At 46.4% G+C, this 21593-nt stretch overlaps 1 protein-coding gene across 3 annotated transcripts in view; it reads right to left on the bottom strand.

Moving 5' to 3' along the window:
* The window catches only part of TBP (TATA-box binding protein), a 54834-nt gene extending 39145 nt beyond the window's left edge, over window positions 1-15689 (bottom strand). The window contains exons 1-3 of one of the 3 annotated variants that reach the window (XM_056567034.1): window positions 15438-15506; window positions 10689-10808; window positions 10443-10595 (exon numbers count right to left, since the gene is read on the bottom strand). In XM_056567034.1, the coding sequence (XP_056423009.1) occupies window positions 10443-10493 (51 nt within the window). In that variant the 5' untranslated portion in view covers window positions 10494-10595; window positions 10689-10808; window positions 15438-15506. The other 2 variants (XM_056567033.1, XM_056567032.1) reach the window with 2 other exon arrangements.
* Between the last annotated feature and the right edge of the window lie 5904 nt (window positions 15690-21593).

Genomic DNA, 21593 nt, shown 5'->3' with positions numbered 1-21593 from the left:
CATATTTGCGAGATTGTAACCTGTGTCTTCTGCTTGTGAGCTTAGATTTGCTTTGGACTTTATAAAGGGCGGAATCCCGAAAACTTGTCTTTACAAAATTCTGTTAGTCCAATAAAAAAGGTATAACAAGAAATAGAAATTTTTTTTGATTTGCACCTGCATCACCGGACTAATACGGCTACTCAAATTTACTACATACCGCATATACTCGAGTATAAGCCGAGTTTTTCAGCACGATTTTTCGTGCTGAAAACACCCCCCTCGGCTTATACTCGAGTGAACTCTCCACCCGCAGTGGTCTTCAACCTGCGGACCTCCAGAGGTTTCAAAACTACAACTCCCAGCAAGCCCGGGCAGCCATCGGCTGTCCGGGCTTGCTGGGAGTTGTAGTTTTGAAACCTCTGGAGGTCCGCAGGTTGAAGACCACTGCGGCCTTCGACATCATCCAGCCCCCTCTCACCCCCTTTAGTTCTGTACAGTACTCGCCTCCGCTCGGCGCTGATCCGGTGCTGCAGCACTGTCCGGAGAGGAGGTCGTCCGGTGGGATAGTGGTTCCGGGCTGCTATCTTCACCGGGGAGGCATCTTCTAAGCGCTTCGGGCCCGGCCCCAGAATAGTCACGTTGCCTTGACGACGACGCAGAGGTACGTTCATTACCAACATACTTCTGCGTCATTGTCAAGGCGCCCCCGGTGAAGATAGCAGCCCGGAACCACTATCCCACCGGACGACCTCCCCACCGGACAGTCCTGCAGCACCTGACCAGCGCGGAGGTGAGTACTGTACAGAACTAAAGGGGGTGAGAGGGGGCTGGATGATTTCGAAGGCCGCAGTGGTCTTCAACCTACGGACCTCCAGAGGTTTCAAAACTACAACTCCCAGCAAGCCCGGACAGCCGATGGCTGCCCGGGCTTGCTGGGAGTTGCAGTTTTTAAACCTCTGGAGGTCCGCAGGTTGAAGACCACTGAGGGCGGATGATGACAAGGGGATGATGAAGGGGGGGTGTGGGATGATGACAAGGGGATGATGAAGGGGGGTGTGGGATAATGACAAGGGGATGATTAAGGGGGGTGTGTGGGATGATGACAAGGGGGGGTGTGGGATGATGACAAGGGGATGATGACAGGTGATGATGATGAGGGTCTGGATGATGACAGGGTGATGATGATGATGTTAATGACGGGGGGGGGGATGATGTATTTCCCACCCTAGGCTTATACTCGAGTCAATAACTTTTCCTGGGATTTTGGGTTGAAATTAGGGGCCTCGGCTTATACTCGGGTCGGCTTATACTCGAGTATATACGGTAAGTCTATGCAAGCCATTAAGACGCGATTAAAACTTGTGACATATCTGGGCAACATGTCAAAAAGGTTTTTGTTTAGTTTTTTTTAGTGTACCTGTCGTTTTAAAAACAACTTCAAGGAGATCTCTAAGCTAAAACTTTTAACCCCCGCTGTGCCCGGGCTGTAAAACTATACATAACCTCTCACTTACCTGCCTACGATCCCCCGTTGTTCCGATATCGCCGTCCCGTTCTCCGGTCCCTTCTACTTCCTGCGGGTTGGTGACTTCACTCTGCGCTCAGCCTATCAGCAGCCGCAGCAATGTCCCGTCGCGGCCGCTGATAAGCTGAGCCCAGAGTGAAGTCACTGACCCGCAGGAAGTGGAAGAGACCGGGACGGCGATATCGGAACAACGGGGGATCGTAGGCAGGCAAAGGTTATTATGTATAGTTTTACAGCCCGGGCACAGCGGGGGTTAAAAGTTTTAGCTTAGATAACTCCTTTATCATGTTTTTGAAACATGTCAAAAGTTTTGATCAGTCAAGGTCTGAGTGTTAGAGTGGGGAGAAAAGTGTGGTAGACCAAGACATTCCCATAGACATTAAGTTTGTCTTGCTGAGCATGCGCTCTTTTAGCCAGCCACATCTTAAAGGGGAATTCATTTTTTTTTTTTTTTTAAATCAACTGGTGCTAGAAAGTTAAAGGGGTTCTCCGGTGCTTAAACATCTTATCTCCTATCCAAAGGATAGGGGATAAGATGCCTGATCGCAGGAGTCCCGCTGCTGGGGACCCCCGGGATCATACACGCAGCACCCTGTTTGTAATCAGTCCCCGGAGCATTTTCGCTTCGGGACTGATTACCGGCGACTACAGGGCGGCATGACGTCACGCCTCCGCCCCCGTGTGACATCGCGCTTGCATTGAGGGGCGGAGCGTGACGTCACGCCGCCCGCCCTTTAGTCGCCGGTAATCAGTCCTGGAGCGAACACGCTCCGGGGACTGATTACAAACGGGGTGCCGCGTGCATGATCCCGGGGGTCCCCAGCAGCGGGGTCCCCAGCAGCGGGACTCCCGCGATCAGGCATCTTAACCCCTATCCTTTGGATAGGGGATAAGATGTTGAAGCACCGGAGAACCCCTTTAAACAGATTTGTAAATTAGTTCTATTAAAAATCTATCCTTTCAGTACTTATTAGCTGCTGAATACTACAGACGACATTTTGTAACACAGAGCTCTCTGCTGACATCTGTCTATTTTAAGAACTGTACAGGAGTAGAAGAAAATTCCCCATAGCAAACATATGCTGCTCTGAATAATTCCTAAAATGGACAGAGATGTCAGCAGAGAGCAATGTGCTCGTGATGTCAGCAGAGAGCACTGTGTTCCAAAAAGAAATTTCCTCTGTAGTATTCAGCAGCTAATAAGTACTGGAAGGATTAAGATTTTTTAATAGAAGTAAATTTACAAATCTTTAACTTTCTGGCACCAGTTGATTTAAAAAACAAAGTTTTCCACCGGAGTACACCTTTAACACTCGAACGATCAAAAAAATTTTGAAATGCCTCTACATGGTGTCAAAAGTTTTTGTTTAAAGGAAAATTGTCATCCTGTTCACCCACACTAAACCCAATACACCGGGTTATAGTGTGGGTGAACAAGAGACCAATACACATACCTTCTGTCTGGCACCCAGTCCCTCTGAAGATCCTCGTCTATCTTCGCTGAATTGCGTGCTGGAGGCAGGCCCACTGTTGGGACCTGCCCTGCTGGGACATGTGGTGTTCTCCCTGTACTCTGGACTGCCTGACCCTCATGAAATGCCACCTACTGCCTTCCATATATAACTAGAGCTTCTCTACCTGCTCTGTGTGGCCCTGACCTGCTGGGACTTCCGGTGCCTCCGCTGCCTACTGTGGACTGCCGAATCCCCTGGGGTGCCTCCCCCGGCCTGCTCTATATACCTGGTGCCTTTCTACCTGCTCTCTTTGTTGCCCTGCTCTGAGTCTTGTGTTGCCTCGGGACTGCTATCTCTACGGAGGTGATCCGCTTTCCTTGGACTGTTTCTGGTGCCTTTCTACCTGCTCTCTGTGTGGCCCTGCCATAGTCATAGGAGTATGAAATCCAAAACATGCTGAGGCCTTGCGGCCGACCTCTGATGAGGAGGACTCCTCTGATGATGGTCCTTCCGTTCCTGTGGCCCTTTTCAGTGGGATCATGGTGCTCAGACCCCACTTGCTACCAAAGTTTCTGCGCAAGCAGCGAAAGTGCTAAGCCAGTTCTCCAGACTTCGGGACCTTCCTGGGGGCACTTTCCATGATCCGCCTCTGTCATTGTTTGAGGGGTCTCAGACTCCCCAGCAGCAACAGTCCCCTGAAAGGCCTGTCTATGATGCTACAGCTATGGACCACCAGTTCTCAGAGCTATTGGCTGCCTTTACCTGCTGTCAAACCATTAATGGTGACTAAAGTAGATGAACTGCGGCAGGAGTTTGTGATTCTGCGACATGAGACCCAAAAGCTACGTGAGCGCACTGAAGAGGTGGAACGCAGAGTCTATACGCTGGAGGATACTGTCCATCCTTTGCCAGAGCAAGTTTCTTCTCTACAGCAACAGGTTACGGGAGTTTTGAGCCGCATGGACGATATGGAATGTCTGTGCCCTGTCTGTCTTTATGTGGGTTGTGTGTGGTCCCTGTCCTCCCTTGCTCCCCTCCTGCTTGTCTCTTGGGTTATCTTTTGTGATGGGGACCCTAAAAGGTTGTTAGTTGGAATGTCCGGGGGCTTAATTCCAAGTTTAAGAGAACATTGTGTCTGGACTTTGTAAAACGTCAGCCTCCTCATTATCTGTTTACAGGAAACCCATATTCCAGGCCAGAAGGTTCTTACCCTGAAACGTCTATATAGTTCTCGCTGACTTCATAGAAAGTGCAGCCCAGCATGTTCCTTTTCTAATTATGCTAGGGGTGTTTGGGAATCAACCAGCGGCAAGGACTTCGTAATTAACACAGACAGCCTGTGACCATTTTTTGAAAGTTTATAATATTGCACTGTTGCATGGGTTCCTTCTCCTTTGTCCTTGTCTCAGTTTATGTGCCCCCTCCATTTCAGGTATCTGTGTTGGAGTTGATTACTAACAAATTGCTGTCTTTTCCTTCTTACCCTGTCCTTTATAGGAGATTTCAATGTAGCTCCTGATCCTGTACTCGACCGCACCACTGCTGCTGACCCTGGCTCCTCCTCTAACACTTGGCGACTGGCGTTGGGTCTGACAGGAGATGGAAGTACCCAAATGCATCTTTTTCCTTTTACTCTTCAGCCAATAGGTCCTCTGGGATTGACTTTGCTCTGGCGTCCGGGGATCTTGACCAGGCGGCAAGAGATTTCCTACACCCCTAGGGGGATCTCAGATCACTCTGCGGTACTGGTAGTTTTCAACTTGGGTCCTAGTCCCCGTCTTGGCGCATGCACCCTGGCTGTTACAGGCTGAGGCTGTTGTGGAGGGTCTGGGGGTTGCCCATATTGAGTACTGGGAGCATAATGCTTCTTATCCTGACCCTTTAATTCAATGGTATGCGTACAAGGCCACGATTAGGGGTGCCTTTATAGCGGGCCAACGTAAAATTAGATCAGCTATTGAGTGTAAGTTGCTGCAGAAGGTGAGCATTTTGGAGGAAACAGAGATCCCTCTCCTGATAATGAAAGGGCCTGGGCCAAGGCTCAGAGGTCTTTGTTCGTGGTTCAGAAGGATAGAGTCCAGTTGAGGTTGCCGGATAGGGAAGCTGCTCTGAGTTTGGGGACAATAATAGGAAGCTGTTGGCCTATTTAGCGAGGGCTTGTCATCCTGCTGCCTCTATCCCTTGTATTAGGGGTGGGGATGGTTCTGTGGTGTCAGACCCCCAGTTGATTAATGATGCTTTTCGGGACTTCTACTTATCCTTGTATTTTGCCCCTTCTTGGTCCTGTCAGGGGGAAATTGTGTTTCTTGCAGGAGCTATCCCTTCCCAAGCTTAGTTGCGCTCAGGTGGAGGCTATGGATTCCCGCTTTGGGGTTGAGGAGGTAGAGCAGGCTATTCGTGAGCTTCGGCCATGGAAAAACCCTGGGTCTAGATGGGATGATTGGTATAGGATGAACGAGGAGCGCCTGGGCCCCTGTACTCCTTAAATTATTCCATTTGACGGTTGTTGAGTCTCTTCCAGATTCTATGAGGGAGGCATTGATCGTAGTACTTCACAAACCTGGAAAGGATCCGTTGCTGCCTGACTCTTCTAGACCTATCTCCCTTTTAAATGTTGATATTAAAATCCTGGCTAGAGTACTGGCTACTTGTCTACGTGAGGTTATATCTTCTATCGTTCATCCTGACAAAACGGGTTTTATGCCGGGTAGAGCTACTGATGTGGATGTGAAGGGCCTCCAACTCAATATTGCAGCGGTGGGGGAGGGCTTTCCTACTGGAGTTGTAGTTAGGGAAGTGTGCATGGAAGTGTACTGGAGTTGTAACCGGGAAGTGTGCATGCGTGAGAGTCTGTTGTGCTGGGCTTTTTCCGGAGAGAGTGTCTTGAATGGAACTGAGCCCACCTGACTGCAGGAATCCTGGATGTCATTGTGCCCAATACTGACATGGCTTCCCTTACAGATACCAGTTTTTTTTTTTTTTCTTTTATTTCTTTAGTTTTGACCGATTTAGTGTTATCTTCTCCGGAGGAAGAAAAGTAGATTTCTTCACAGAGTCCAGCAACATCCCTAGAAAAATTTTCCTGTGGTTTGGATGAAGGTCTGGTTTCTCTAGGTTGACAATCCATCCCAGATTCTGAAGGCACTGGATCACCTGTTTTAAATGGGACAGAAGTTGTTTTGAAGATGCTGTGAACAGAAGGTCGTCCAGGTAAGGAACTAGGATTATATTCTGTAGTCTGAGATGAGCTACCACCTTCACCATTATTTTTATGAACCGTCTTGGGGCAGATGAGATGCCGAATGGAAGGGCCACAAACTGGTAATAGAAAACTTGATCTCCCACTTTGATCGCAAACCATAGATACGGTTGATGGTCTGGGTGGATTGGTACATGGTAATAGGAGGAGTCTTAAATCAAGGGTAACCATGACAGCATTGGGAGATATAATGGGAATCACAGTTTTTGTTGATTCCATTTTGCATCTCTTTTATACTATGAATTTGTTGAGGAACTTCAGATTTATTATAGTCCTGAAAGACCCATTGGGTTTCGGGACCAGGAAGAGGGATGAGTAATGTCCCCGATGTTTTTCTGAAGAGGGAACCTGAGTAATGGCTCCAAACTGAAGCAAATTCTTCAGCCCCTCTAGGCTCGAGACTAGAAACTTTTGAGGTGGTAGGGAGGAAAACTATCTTGTATCCAAATCTTAGAAGATTTAGGATGCAGGGATTTGATGTTATAGACTCCCATTGAGGAACAAAGTCACAGTCTTCCTCCCACTGACCAAACCTCATTGTTTCTTGGCGCTTTCACTGGGGTTACGGAGGAACTTCTTACCTTTTCCCCCTTTGGGGTAGCTCCATCTACCTGACTTTCCTTTACCTCTGTAGCCATTTGCTCTAGTCCCCTGGGAATAAAAAATATTCTTAGGTTTTTCCAAAAGAAAACTTAGTAGCAGCCTTTTTCCAGGATATTATCCAGGACAGGCCCAAACACAGATTTACCCATACAAGGAATAGAGCAAAGCTTAGATTTTGAAGTTGAATCCCCTTTCCAAAACTTTAGCCATAAAGGCCTTCTAGAGGAATTGGATAAAGCGGTGGCTTTTTCTGCCATTCTGACTGACTTGGCTGAGGCATCCGCCAGGAAACCAGAAGCTAGTTTTAGCATAGGAATAGAAGCTAATAAATCTTTTCTAGGAGTTCTATTCTCAATATGCTCTTCTAGTTAGAAAAGTCAAAGAGAGCCCTGGCCACACTAGTAGCAGCAATATTAGGATTTAAGATTGCTGTTGAGGTCTGCAAAATTTTATGTAAAAGACCGTCCATTTTATGATCCATGGGATCTTTCAGCTGAGAAGAATCCTCAAAGGGGAGGGCTATCTTCTTGACTACTTTAGACAGCTGAACATCCACCTTAGGAATGTCAGTACACTTTTTCATCAAAAGGCAATCCGTTTTTAATCTCTTTGGCAACTTGCAATTTCCTCAGGGTCACGCCATTCATCAAGAATTAAAAACTTCTTACATTTTCATCAATAGGAAACAATTTTTTTTTAGCAGGTCTCAGACCACCAAACATCTCATCCTGGATAGATCTAGGCTTTTCAACCTAAAAGCCCATGACATCCCTGACCATCTTAACCAGGGTATCAGTATCTTCTGCAGAGAAGAAAAATTTCACTTTCTCTCTACTAGAGGGAACAGATGCAATTTCACTCTTCCACCACCTCTATATCTGATTTGGAAACAAGGTCATCCTTTTCTGAATCAAAAACTTCAATTAATTTGGCTCTCTTTGCAGGATGAGCATAGACAGAGGTGAATTTCTGAGAAGTTACCACACATATGTTGCAGAAGAAACACTAGTTGGCAATGAACATACTGTATAAGCTGTAGCAGGAGGTTAAAGGGGAACTCCGGTTGAATTTATTTTTTTTGACAAATCAACTGGTGCCAGAAAGTTAAACAGATTTGTAAATTACTTCTATTTAAAAATCTTAACCCTTCTAGTACTTAGCTGCTGTATACTACAGATATACTACAGAGAAATTTGTGAAATTCTTTTCTGCCTGACAACAGTGCTCTCTGCTGACACCTCTGTCCGTGTCAGGACTGTCCAGAACAGGAGGGTTTCTATGGGGATTTGCTTCTAACCTGACAGTTCCTGACACGGACAGAGGCGTCAGCAGAGAGCACTGTTGTCAGGCAGAAAATAAATTCACAAATTTCTCTGTAGTATACAGCAGCTGATAAGTACTAGAAGGGTTAAGATTTTTAAATAGAAGTAATTTACAAATCTGTGAATTCGGGTAGAAAACAGACATGGTGCACATCTACAATCTTGTATAATGATCTGATTGCTTCTCAGCATAATATCAATAACTAACAGGGTGTTAGTATACATTTTTGATCAAAAAGTACAAGCCCACTCGCCACGTCAAGGCCACCTTTTTAGAGTGGCTCCCAAACGTCCCTAGCATAAAATGGCGTAGCACTGGGCGGCGACCACCACTGCCGCGACACCAGCGCCCACGGGGCGGGGGGGGGGGGGGGGGTGGGGGGTGGGTTTGCGGTACAGGGGAAACGACCCACCGGCAGAGCGGCCCCAATGCCACTCAAATCAGTCTACGGGTCGCACCTCCCCGCAGCCTCCCAGTCTGACTGGAAGAGCATGGTAAGTGAGCTATTACACCTTGTTCACACTGGTGTGGTGCTGTGAGGCGTCCGTTGCTGCCGTGGCACCGTGTTTGCGGGCAGGTGCGACCCATAGACTGGCTTGAGTGGCATTGGGGCCGCTCTGCCAGTGGGTCGTTTCCCCCCCGTGGGCACTGAAGTCGCGGCGGTGGTGGTCGCCACCCAGTGCTACGCCATTTTATGCTAGGGACGTTAGTGACCCACTCTAAATAGGTGGCCTTGACGTGGCGAGTGGGCTTGTACTTTTTGATCAAAAATGTATACTAACAACCTGTTAGTTTTTGATATTACGCTGAGAAGCAATCAGATCATTATACAAGATTGTAGATGTCCACCATGTCTGTTTTCTACCCGAATTCACACTAATTTACAAATCTGTTTAACTTTCTGGCACCAGTTGATTTGTAAAATAAATAAATAAATAAATAAAAATTCCACCGGAGTTCCCCTTTAACTAGACAATATGTTTACATCAGCAGAAGACATTATCTAATGAGGAAACTGCTGAAAGCCCAGACAAGTTAGGGCTCAGTAAAGGATTGAAATTCGCAAGAGATGCTTGGACATATGTCTTTTTTCGACCGTACTAACTATGAATTTCCTGGCAAATAGCCAATTTTAAATCCTCAGATATGAGCGGTTTTTCCTCTTTCACAACTTTAGCAATGCATTGTTATAATTCTCAGGTAATTTAGCCGAGCACATGACATTTTAGACTCAGGTTTTTGAGATGGTACCTTGTCTCCCTGTGGAAGAGAGGAAAAAACCTCAATCCATATAGCAAAAACATATGTAGGAAAATATATCACTTACAGGAACCAAAGTTACAGACTGCTCAGCAGAGTCAGATCTGGAGGAAGCCTGTGAGTCCATGGTTAGAGTAGAAACACAGCATAGAAAAATAAAAAAAAAATAAAAAAAAGACGCTGGTGCCCTACCATGTCCTTGTAAGTTTCAAATTTTGGCGCCCTAAAGAGTCACTTCCGCTCCCCAGCACTTCTGCTGTCCAGAACTAAAATTCACATCCAAGTTTCCTGCGGACCGCAAAAGATGCTGCACACGCACTCCACCCGACAGGAAGTGCTGCCAGATGCCACTACAGCATGCCAAATCACTGAACGCAGCGCCCGAACAGCCTCCCCCTGACCGGACACGGCGAAGAAAGGCCTGCGCGACGCATGGGGCTCCCTAGAGCAGCAGGGAAGGAAGAAAAAAACTCCCTTCCCTGTGTAGGTACCTATAACTCCCTCAGAAGCGCAGTAACTCACACTCCCGGAGGTATGGGAAACGGGACCCCCACGACCACTAGGCATACAAAGGGAAGTGAAACATGAAGTATACCGAACCCAAGCCCACGGGAAACAAAAAAATTTATAATAAATATGGAGACCAAAAAGAGACTCCCATTCTGACCTGGGCCTAATAGGAAAACACTGGGAAAGGTGTTGGGGGGGGGGGGGGGGGGCTTTTAACCTCTGTTTCCTGTTTCTATTCTGTCCTATGGGACCATCTCATGTGGGCTGTCATGGTGGACAAAGTGTAAACATTTTATTTCTGCTAGAGAGGAATTAAATTGCCAGTGAGACGTTGTGACAATCAAGTTATATGGTTTATAGTGCTTACAAAAATTATGTTAAATTCAAACAGACTCTGCTGCCTTATAATGGACATTTTATTGTCACCTGGAACACTAAAAACTGTGCTATACTTCTGGTCAAAGATACCAATAAGACTGGTGGAATATGTTTCATTTTAATGAGATTGTTTTAATATATTACTTACCTGAGGGGATGCAAGGCCCTGGAAAGAGGGCAAACTGTTGTTCTGATCCATCTTCTCCTTAACACTTCACACAAAGGAACAAATTGAACTAAAGTTGTTTTCACGTTTCCAGGCCTTCAGGTTTCATCGAGTCATCCTGAATGCTCGCCCAATCTGCAAATGTAAAAACATAAAAATCAAACATAGGCAAACTAATGTGTCGACAATCTAAAAGGACAACTTGATGGTTTCAGTAAATTTACTGACTTTTGTTCAAAACTGGTTTGGGTTGATGGCTGTACAACGGTTGAGTGCCAGATTGATAAACAATTGTTTTGCCAATACAAATCCCACACATCTTAGTCCCTAAAGGCTGTTAAAGAGTACCTGTCATCAAAAAAAATTAAAAAAAAATTAAAAAAAATTTGATATTTTGTATATTACTGTATTCCAAAGAACTTTCAAATTTCATGTATTTAAAAAAATATATATATATTTCTATGTGTATTTTCAATTTCGGAAAAAATAAATAAATAAAAAAACACATGCTAGGAGTCTCCCTACATGTCCCATTTGCAAGTCTCTTCTAGAGTTCGGTCCGAACTCATACTGCAGCCGGGACACTGACGAGCACAGCGCAGCTCTCTGCCTGTCAGACCGGCAGAAGCGAGTGACGTGTCTGCTGCGCTCCTGTACATGGCCACTTCACTAGGCTCAGTCTCCTGTGAAAGAGCTTGCCGGCCGCACTGTACCTGCTGCTCTCCTGTACAGTACATGACCACATCACTAGGCTCCATCCCCTGTGAAGGAGAGCCTGCCGGCTGAGGCTCAGTGCAACGCTGAATATAGATAGAGGCCTGAATCGAGGGCAGAAGTGGTCCCCTAGCAGGCCGGACATCAGTGATGTCACGCCAGCCTGGGGCTTGTACTATGTGAGCAAGATAACCGGTAAGAAATAGGTTTTTAAAGCTCAGAAAACATTTTTAAGGGTGGGAGAAGAGTTAGGAGTAGTTCGGAACTATCATCTGAGCTAGTTTAGAAAAAAGACTTTCGTACTTTTTAAAAAGGTATTAACACTGGCCATACATAATAAATGACATGAGGCCAAGGACAAAATCATTCTGGGTACATTGTTTCCTAAAAGATTGCTTGATGAAAGATCTTTTGGCTGAGAACTTCAGACACTTCTTGCTAAATGACTTTTTTAATCAATGTTTTTTTAATCAACTTTAAAATCTTGATCCTCCCCCACACTGTCTGGAGCTGTGACATATTAAAGGGCTAGTCCAGCAAAAAAACAACTTCTCCCCTATATACAGGGGTCCAACGACTAGGATGCCCTGCGCTTCAAAACGCACAAACACACAAAACATAAGACAAAACAAAGCTATACATAGAGGCGGACATTTATTGTGTGGCATTTTTTGCTGTGAATTTGACTGATGTTTATCATAAAGATGCAAGTCCTTTGATAAATTTGGCACAAATAAAGAAAATCACTTCAGAATAAAATGAGAGCAACCATATCTCAAAGCCTTCAGACAACTCACAGACAAACTTTGCCTTGGTCTGTAATATGCAAATTGTGGTAAAAAACCAATTGTGTTCTAAAAAGAAAATGGCTGCAGGACAGGGGTATTTTTTTTTTGTCTGGCAACTTGGTTGCTTTTAGTACCTATGTAATTAAATAATTTTAAATTATTAACTACAGCTAATTATGTTAGAGGAAACAATGGGAGTGTTATCAAAAACCTGTGGAGAGGAAAAGTTGACCATTTGTATAGCAACAAATCAGATCTCTTCATTTTAACAGAAGCGATCTGTTTGGTTTAAACTTGTCAACTTTTCCTCGGCCCAGGTTTTAAAAAAATCTCCCCCAATGTCTGCTACTGAGGGAACTTTCATGGCTAGCATTTTCTAGATTAGGTACATAGTACATAGTATTACAGTGTAGATCTTACTGCATTATCACTGCTTGTCTGTGTAATATATCCTAGGGCTGGGTGGTATACAGAATACCGTAATTTTTGTGCTGCACAATATGAATTTTAACCCATACCGCAATACCAGTTTGGCCCCTCACCCTCGGAAATGAATTATCAGCCCAGCGCTGCGCTGTCCCCTCAATACTCACATATCACCCGCAAGCGCAGCCCTCCTCATCCTCCTGTTTTGTGGCGGGCCGCCGGGGCTGACACTATACTGTGCGGTATCCCTATGCCCGGGCTGGAAAAAAACAAACAAAATAAACTTTAACTCACCTCCCGTTGGTCCGGTACGGGCCTCATCTGCTTCCTGGGGACGGGAACGTCGGACAGCCGTCAGCCTATCGCCGGCCGCAGCGATATTCCGCCTCAGCCGGTGATAGGCTAAGCCCACTCATGTTAGAAGCCGGCTTCTTACATGACAGTGGGCTTAGCCTATAACCGGCCGAGGTGGAACATCGCTGCGGCTGGCGTTAGGCTGACGGCTGCCCGATGTTCCAGTCCCCAGTGTAAGGCCTACGTCGGAACATGTGTTAGTTTATTTTACCTTTTGCAGCCCGGGCAAAGAGATACCGTACAGTATCGAGTGTCAGCGCCAGTGGCCGCAACAAACAGGACGACGAGGAGGGCAGTGCTTGCAAGTATTTACCCCGCTGGGGACAGCGCAGCGCTGGGCTGATAATTTGGGGGGGGAGGAAATACCGTTATATACCGTGGAAACGCAAAAAGTTAAAAAATACCGTGATACACACATTTGGTCATACCGCCCAGCCCTAATATATTCCCAGTATGCCAATGTATTCTTTTCTGGGCAGCAGTGGGTGAGATGTATTTTTATGAAGAATTGTTTGGTGCTGCCGTCCATAGCAACCTATTTGATTGTTTTTCATGTTTTATATGAAACATTATCTGCCATTTCACAAATTAGGGTTCCTAATATACTATTGAAATTCTGATGCATGAAGGTAAAATGCAGGAGAAACCATTCACACTGGAATTTTCAGGGAAGAATTTCCAATTAAATAATTCGACCAGAACATTGAACCTGCTCGATGTTCTGGCAGAATCCGCGCAGCAGATATTGAAGTCTAATGGGGTGGCAATGTCTTCCCTAATCCTCTGCCTTCTTACTGCTTCTAAGACAACTGCCTGGCACAGGACCAGTCACTGACCAAGATGGGACACTACTACCACCAGCAGGCAGGTCATGCACCAAGCTTTTGTCTCAGAAGCAGGAAGACTACAAAAGATTGGGGGACCAGACATGAATGGACATTGTAGAGGACAAGGGGAAGTAAATATGACTGTCTGGGGCCCTGTACCACTTTTTTTTATAGTAGTGTCAGAAATCCCCTTTAATACTACATTGTCTCGTACGTCTGGATTTTTGTAATAAGACATATGGCTGAATCCCCAGCAAAGACGTTCACAAGGAATCACTACCATCTGAATAAATTCTTGACATGCTGCTCAGACAAGTCAAAAATTTAGATTGCTCAGGGTCTCACTCCTGAGACAAGAAGCGGTTGTGGGTTATAACCCTGTGAAGTGTGCATCAAAGCTCTTTACTCCCTTATCAATTTATTCTTTGCATTAGAATCTAAAGAATCCATCCAGCTGTAACTCAAGATCACAAAGGGTCTCAAAAGCAAGATCCAGTGCAATCTATACTTTTGACATGTCTTCACACGTACAGTATTCTGCACAGATTTGATGCGCAGGATTTCAAGCTGTGTTCAGTTTACATTGAAATCTACTGCACAAAATCCTGCGCATCAAATCTGCGCAGAATACTGTACGTGTGAATAGACCATAAGAGAGTTTCTGCCTGAGAACCTTACTTAAATGGGCACTGTCACCAACTTTATTTTTTGATATGTTGTAGTACTTATGTACTACAACATCTCTCAAATATACTTTTATTATTATTTTTTTTAATTAAAATTGTTTAATTTACATTTGAAAACCGGCCACTAGGGGTCTCCCTCCTAGTGGCCGGCTGCAGCCTGGCGTGACGTCACGCCTGAAAAAGGACCAATGCAGCCGGGCATCGGTCCTTTTTCATTCAGCCTGCGCTCGCTCCCTGCCTGTCAATGGGGGTTGTGATACAGGGAACAGGGTATGGCGTGGGGGGGGGGGGGGGGGGGGGGAAGACGGAGGGGACGGGCTAGCGCCGCATGTAACTAATAGTTTATCTACACAGGGTGCCCCCAGCTGTTTCAATACTACAACTCCCAGCATGCCCTGACAGCCAATAGATGTCAGGGCAAGCTGGGAGTTGTAGTGATGAAACAGCTGGAGGCACCCTGTGTAGATGAACTAAGGGCAGAAGTCCCCCCCAGCAGGCATCAGTGACATGGTGCCTGCTGGGGAAGTCCGCCTGGTAGTCAGCACATTGCCAGGCAGACAAAAAGCATTTTTAATATAGTAAAGATTAAAATTAAAAGCAGGGAGGGGGTTAGGGATAGACTGGCAATAGGCAGGGACAGAAAAAAATATAAGATGGTGGGAGCTACCCTTTAAGGTACACCACACTATACACCCCTCTCCCAGTCCAACGCTATGGTTCACCCCGGTACCTGTTTACCTCTCCTGATGTGGTGTCCTCCCATAACATTCCCGACACACCACAGCCAATGTCCGGCGTCAGCATTGTGTTCAAACACCGGAGCTTAACACCGGACCGGGAGAGGACAGGGCAGATTATTCTCTTATACCTGGAATTTGTCAACCTAAAGTAAAGTGCACAGAACGTCAGCCCTGAATATGAGAGCACTGTATAACATTACACGGACCTAGAACTATTCAACAGCCCAGAACACTAGGGGCTACTCGGCCGCACCACTGCTAATGCACTCCCTGAACCGCTACTCCTCCCGGTGCTTTCCTCTGACCCAGGAGAAGCGCTGCGTCTGCCCCCACCATAACTCTGAACATAGGAACAGCTGAAACCGGACAGGAGCGGAGACCCGTACGAGTACCAGCACCAATACCGGCGCTGACAGCTGGAAAGCCACTAGTACAGCGTTACCTGCGGACCGCGACCAGCCTGCACTCACTCACTGCTCGCCGAGCGCCCCTCACGCCATTCCACCGGCGCCACTATTATCAGCACATGCGCATTGACTTACCCTCTCACAGCTCAACCAATCCGCAGCATTTCCTCAATGCCCAACCTACGTCATTTCCGCCGAATGCTCGGCGCTCTACAGACAGCCTCGGAAGTGTCTAGTATCAAAACTGGGTGGGCGTGGTCATAGAGATGGGCAGTCCGTCACGTCACGTCAGCTAGGTTTCAAATGAGAAATGCGCGCTTCGTGGGCGTTACTATTGTATTACTCTTAGGGTGCGTTCACACGGCCGTTTGCCCCATTCTGTTTAAAAAACAAAACGGATAAAAAAAACGGATAGAAACGGCTGATCAAACGGGTAACCGTTTTTAACAGTTTTTTAATCCGTTTATTTTTTTTTAAGTATGAAAAATAAACAACCTACAGACTCCCGCATCCAGGTTTCCATGGTGGTAGTATTAGTTTCTGGCTGCAGGAGTCTGTTGGTGGCTGGGGAGGCTACATTAGTGCTTGTACTACTACCCCATCATGGAACAGACTCTGTTCCATGATGGGGGTAGTAGTACAGGGGCTGAGGGATTGATCTCTGAGGGGTCTCACATCTGACAACCGATCAAGTTATTAAGCAGGGGAGTGGGCGGCATGGTCCACAACCCTGCGATCAGCAATGTATTTTACTTTCATTTTTAAATTCCCCGCACGGAGCTCTGAATGGCCGGTACTGAGGAGCCGTTCAGGGCTCCCTGCAGGGTTTTTAAAATGGACAATATATTAGAAGCGCTGTGGGGGGCAAGATATATAGCGTTATATATCTAGCCCCCAGCGCATTTATAAAGATATCATCCCCACCAGCGCAGAAATATATATCTCCGCAGTATATATATGTGACCCCCCGCATTCATAATGTAACCCCCGCAGGCGCATTTATAATTATATACCCCCGCCGGCGCAATTATCAAAATATACCCCTTCGCCGGCGTATTTATGTGACCTACCACTGGCGCATTTGTCATTAATGCAGCGCTATCTGTGAAAAGCATTTTACGCGCAGAGCATCGCACCAGCCGCCGCCAGCTTGATGCTGCTGATAGAATTCTATTCATACATAGTGCTGCAGGGGCATATTATATAGAAGTGCTGTGGGGGCCAGATATATAGTATTATCTGGCCCCCACAGCACTTCTATATAATATGCCCCTGCAGCGCTATGTATGAATAGAATTCTATCAGCGGCATCACGCCGGCGGCGGCTGGTGCGATGCTCTGCGCATAAAATGCTTTTCACAGATAGCGCTGCATTAATGACAAATGCGCCTACGGGGGTTACATTATAAATGCGTTGGCGGGGGGTCACATAAATGCGCTGGCGGGGGGTATACAATTATAAATGCGCCTGTGGGGGTTACATTAGAAATGTGCTGGCGGGGGGAGGGTCACATATATACTGCGGGGTTATATATTTTTGCGCTGGCGGGGGTTATATCTTTATAAATGCGCTGGGGGGGCTAGATATATAGCGCTATATATCTTGCCCCCCACATCGCTTTTAAAAACCCCGTAGGGAACCCTGAATGGCTCCTCAGTACCGGCCATTCAGAGCTCCCCGCAGGGAATTTAAAAATGAAAGTAAAATACATCGGTGATCACAGGTTGCAGACCATGCCGCCCGCTCCCCTGCTTAATAACTTCTGATCGGATCTGGTGTCACAAGTGAGACCTGGTGCGATCAGTCCCTCAGCCCCTGTACCACTACCCCCATCATGGAACAGAGTCTGATCCATGATGGGGATAGTAGTACAAACACTAAAGTAGTCCCCCCAGCCACCGGCAGACTCCAGCAGCTGGGGAATTACCCCTAGTTTTTTTTAATGATGGGATACAAGTCAGAGATTGTGGTCTTTCGGGGAGAAGAGCCTATGAGAGTGTCTAGAATGTGATGGGGGGGGCTTCGTGAGTTAGGTCTCGTCGTCTGTGTCTGCAGAATGAGTAAATCTGATTTAAATAAATTAAATTAGAGGATGGGAGATGGTAAGAGGTGAGCAGTGTATTAGGTGATAACCAGGACTTGTTAGTGCAATCCATGAGATTAGCAGCTGTCAGAACGCCTTTAGATGCCCAGAGATCCAGAATCCGTGAGGGGATATCCAGGGGAAATATAACATGGCCAGTAGGTGGGAAGTGTTTTGACATTAGGAAAGGGAGCCGTAATAATTTACGAACCTCTTTCCACGCCACAATCGTATCTCGTAGGAGAGTCGAACGCTTTATGATGGGGGCCAATTTTGCGTATGGTGTATGTAGTAAAACCAAAAGGCGCCACGGTGAAGCCAGGTCACTCTCGAGGGTGGTTATAGCGTGGAAAGAGGAAGCATGAATCCAGTCTACTACAAATCTGAATAGGCAGGCTAGATTGTAACCTCGGATGTTTGGAAAGTTAAGACTGCCCTCCAGTTTACTCAATATTAATTTTCTCAACGCTATCCTCGGTCGTTTGCCCGCCCATATAAATTTGGTGAAGGCTGATTGTAGGTGTTTAATATCAGTATGGCGCAAAAGGAGCGGTAGAGTTTGAAGAGGGTATAGGAGGCGGGAGAAACTGACCATTTTAACTAGGTGGCATCTTCCCATTAGGGAGAGAGGCAAACCCATCCATTTATTGAGTTCCGATTGTATTTTATGGAAGAGGGGGGGGGGGGGGGGTAATTAAGCCTGTACAGTGTATTTGGTGTTTTACCCAACTTGATTCCCAAATAAGTGATAGAGGTAGATGCAAGAGTAATCCCTGTGTCACGAATTAAGTGTGTCCACCTTGGGGGAGAGGATCCCAAGGGGAGGATTTCAGATTTCGAGACGTTTATCTTATAATCTGAGAAACTACTAAAGACCTTCAGGAAAGCAAGAACCCTCTGCAAGGACTGTCCTGGGGAGTTCATAAAGAGCAGGATATCATCCACAAACATTGTTAGCTTGGCTGCTTCCTGTCCTATTTTAATTCCCTCATAGAGGTCAGATGTCAGTAAGTGACGTGCAAGAGGTTCTATGGCAAGGTCAAATAATAGGGGAGAGAGTGGGCAGCCTTGTCGTGTTCCTTTGCAGAGAGCAAAAGGAGTAGAGAGAATCCCCGGGGTGCTAATTCTAGCTTTAGGTTCTGCATAAAGCCCCGCTACAAAATCCCTGAATGTCCCTTGGATACCAAACTGATCCAGCACCAGCCCCAACCAATCCCATTTGATATTATCAAAGGCCTTCTCGGCATCTAAATAAACTAGGGCTGGTAGATCATTCGGATGAGGCTGGTGCTGTAATCTGTCTAGAACCGTCATTACCGTTCTGATATTCATGGTGGCAGACCGGTTTTTGATGAAGCCAACTTGATGGCAACCTACTAGGGAGGGCATGAGACCGGACAGTCGGTCTGCTAAGATTTTGGAGAGCAATTTAATGTCTTAGTTTATTAGGGATATTGGTCTATACGAATTAGGGTCGCTTGGATATTTACCGGGTATGGGCAGGACTTTTATATGTGCCATAGATGCCTCAGCGGATACTGTTCCAGTGGACAGGAATACAGAGAAAACCTTGCATAGCACTGGGGAAAGCTGGGGGAGCAGCGCTTTGCAGAACTCCGCGGGGTATCCGTCGGGGCCAGGGGATTTATTGTTAGTAAGTGAGCGGATGGTAGATTGGATCTCTTCCACTGTCACTGGAGCATTTAAAGTGTCCCTCTGGTCAGAGGACAAGCTTGGGAGGTCAAGGCTATTTAGGAATGCTGTCCCGGACGTATCCGGTGATGGTATGTCACTATATAGGGTTTTATAAAACTCGGCAAGCGTTTTATTAATATCGTGGGGATTTGAGTGTATAGTCCCCCCTCCCCCTTAAGTTTGGCGATATGTGTCGGTGGTTTGCAGCCCTTTGCCAGATTCACTAGCAAACGGCCCGCCTTGTTTCCGTGCCGGAAAAGGTCTGCCTTATAATGGGATCTGGTCAGTCTCTCTCTCCTATCCAACCACAACTCAAAATTTGCTTTGGCCGCTTTCCAATTTTCTTCGTGTGTGTCAGTCGGGGAGTTAAGAAACTGTGTGTAGGTCAGGTGTAATGTCCTGCTAGCAGAGACAAAATTGGTTTGTGAGGTGCGTTTGAGAGAGGCCAAGTGTGAGATCAGTTTGCCCCTCAGTACTGCCTTACCCGTTTACCAATAAAGCAGTGGATCATTACGGTGTGAGGAATTTGTAATTTGTAACCACCACCCCTGTAATTGTTCCACAAAAGCCTCATCCCTAATTAAGTATGAGGGAAATTTTCACAGGATATCTGTGCCTTTTGGACAAGTGGGTTGCAGGGAAAGATGAATGGGAGAATGGTCCGATATTAACAGGTCCCCTATGCTTACTGAGCAAAGTCGTACGTGTATATGTGTGGAGATGAAAAATAAATCTATACCTGACAATGTTTGGTGGGCATGGGAGAAATGGGTGTGTTCCCTAGCGTCAGGGTGCGACATCCTCCATGCATCCAGCAGATCAAGTTGAATAAGAAGTGGTGGGAGTACATAATCTCTGTTTCGATGCATGAGTGAGGTCGCTGAAGGTCCCGTTCTGTCTATGTGGGGCACCGTTACCGTATTAAAGTTGCCCTCTAGGATTTTCAGCGATGTACTGTCAGCTTGGAGGCGCGTAACAAGGTCTCTGAAAAACAGGGCATTTTCCCCATGGGGGGCATAAACATTGTATACACTGAAAACTTCCCCGTTATGTTCTAATCTAAGGTGAGAAACCCTACCATCTGTGTCAGTGTCATGAGACAGGAGCGAGAAAGGAAAAGATTTGTTAATCAACGTCAGGACTCCTGCCTTCCCTCCCACTGCTGGGGATCCGTAAATCTGCCCAACCCACTACTGTTGCATCTGAAAAAAGTCCTCCACCGTTAAATGAGTCTCCTGTAGTAAGACTATGTCGGGGCGAGATTTTTTCAGGTATCGGAGTATAAGTCTACGTTTATGTGGGGAGCGGAGACCATGAATATTCCACGAGACAAAATTAGGCATTGTACAAATATAAGATAGAGATCCTAGACAGAACTAAAAGAGATATGCAACAGCAGTGGACCATGCAGACCAGTATACAGCATTATGGTAAACGGAATGACAGTATCAGCATAAATACAATCCATGGTGACAATTAGCATATTAAGGCATCTTGTGAGAAGAAAAACGAAAATAAAACTGTGAACTGTAAAAAGCAAAAAATTTAAGTACCCGGGACAAACCCCCAAAAATAGGGCGGTCTCGTCCATTAGGTTAAGGGACCTCCTTTTTTCGGGTAGTGGAAGAAAAAATGAGGGCAGAGCAAAAATCCTCAAAATTACCCCAGAGCACATAGGATTTAGAAGAACTCCCCCTCCCCCCAGGCGCGTGAGCGGGCAGTCCACCCACATGACAACCCCAGTCCTGGAGAACAGTGATGAGAGAAAAAATTAAACAAGATATCATGGAAGAAAAAAATAAAAATAAATAAAAAATAAAAACCCGAGGTCTGAGGTGTCCGAGTCAGAATGGCTCTTCCCAGCCAGTCCAGTCAAGGATCCTCATAGCAGATGATCAGCCTGGTGAGTTGTATCCGTTGTCATCTCGCTGATTCCGTGGAGAGCGTAGTCATTTGCGGCAGTCACGCTGAGTTGGGGAGCGCAGTCCGTCCCTGCGAGCAGATCTTGAGCGGCGAGTTAATCTGGGAGATCGAGATCTGCTGGTCGTGCGCCGGGATCGTCTTGGTTGCTACGAAGTCGGAGGGATGCAATCCAATGCCGCTCTAGCTGTCTCTGGAGTTTTGTAGGTGGCGACGGATCCATCCGCATGAAACACCCGAAGGAGAGCAGGATATTGTAGTTGAAATCTGCAATTGGCGTTTCGCTACATCAGCTGAGAAGTCCTCAAAGATAAGTAGGCGCATTCCTGGTATGCTCTCAGAATGTCCACTTTGTCGTTGAAGTCCAAGAGGCGGAGGATTACCTGGCGAGGTCTATGTGCAAGCGCTGCCGGGCCAGGAGTGGAGTCAGCCACGGAACCAATTCGGTGGGCTTTCTCCACCCTACACGGATGGGACAGCCCTAGAGCTTTA

The sequence above is a fragment of the Hyla sarda genome, chromosome 3, assembly GCF_029499605.1.
Source record: "Hyla sarda isolate aHylSar1 chromosome 3, aHylSar1.hap1, whole genome shotgun sequence".
In the NCBI taxonomy this organism is placed as follows: Eukaryota; Metazoa; Chordata; class Amphibia; order Anura; family Hylidae; genus Hyla; species Hyla sarda.
This window is presented reverse-complemented; position numbering and strand designations above follow the sequence as displayed.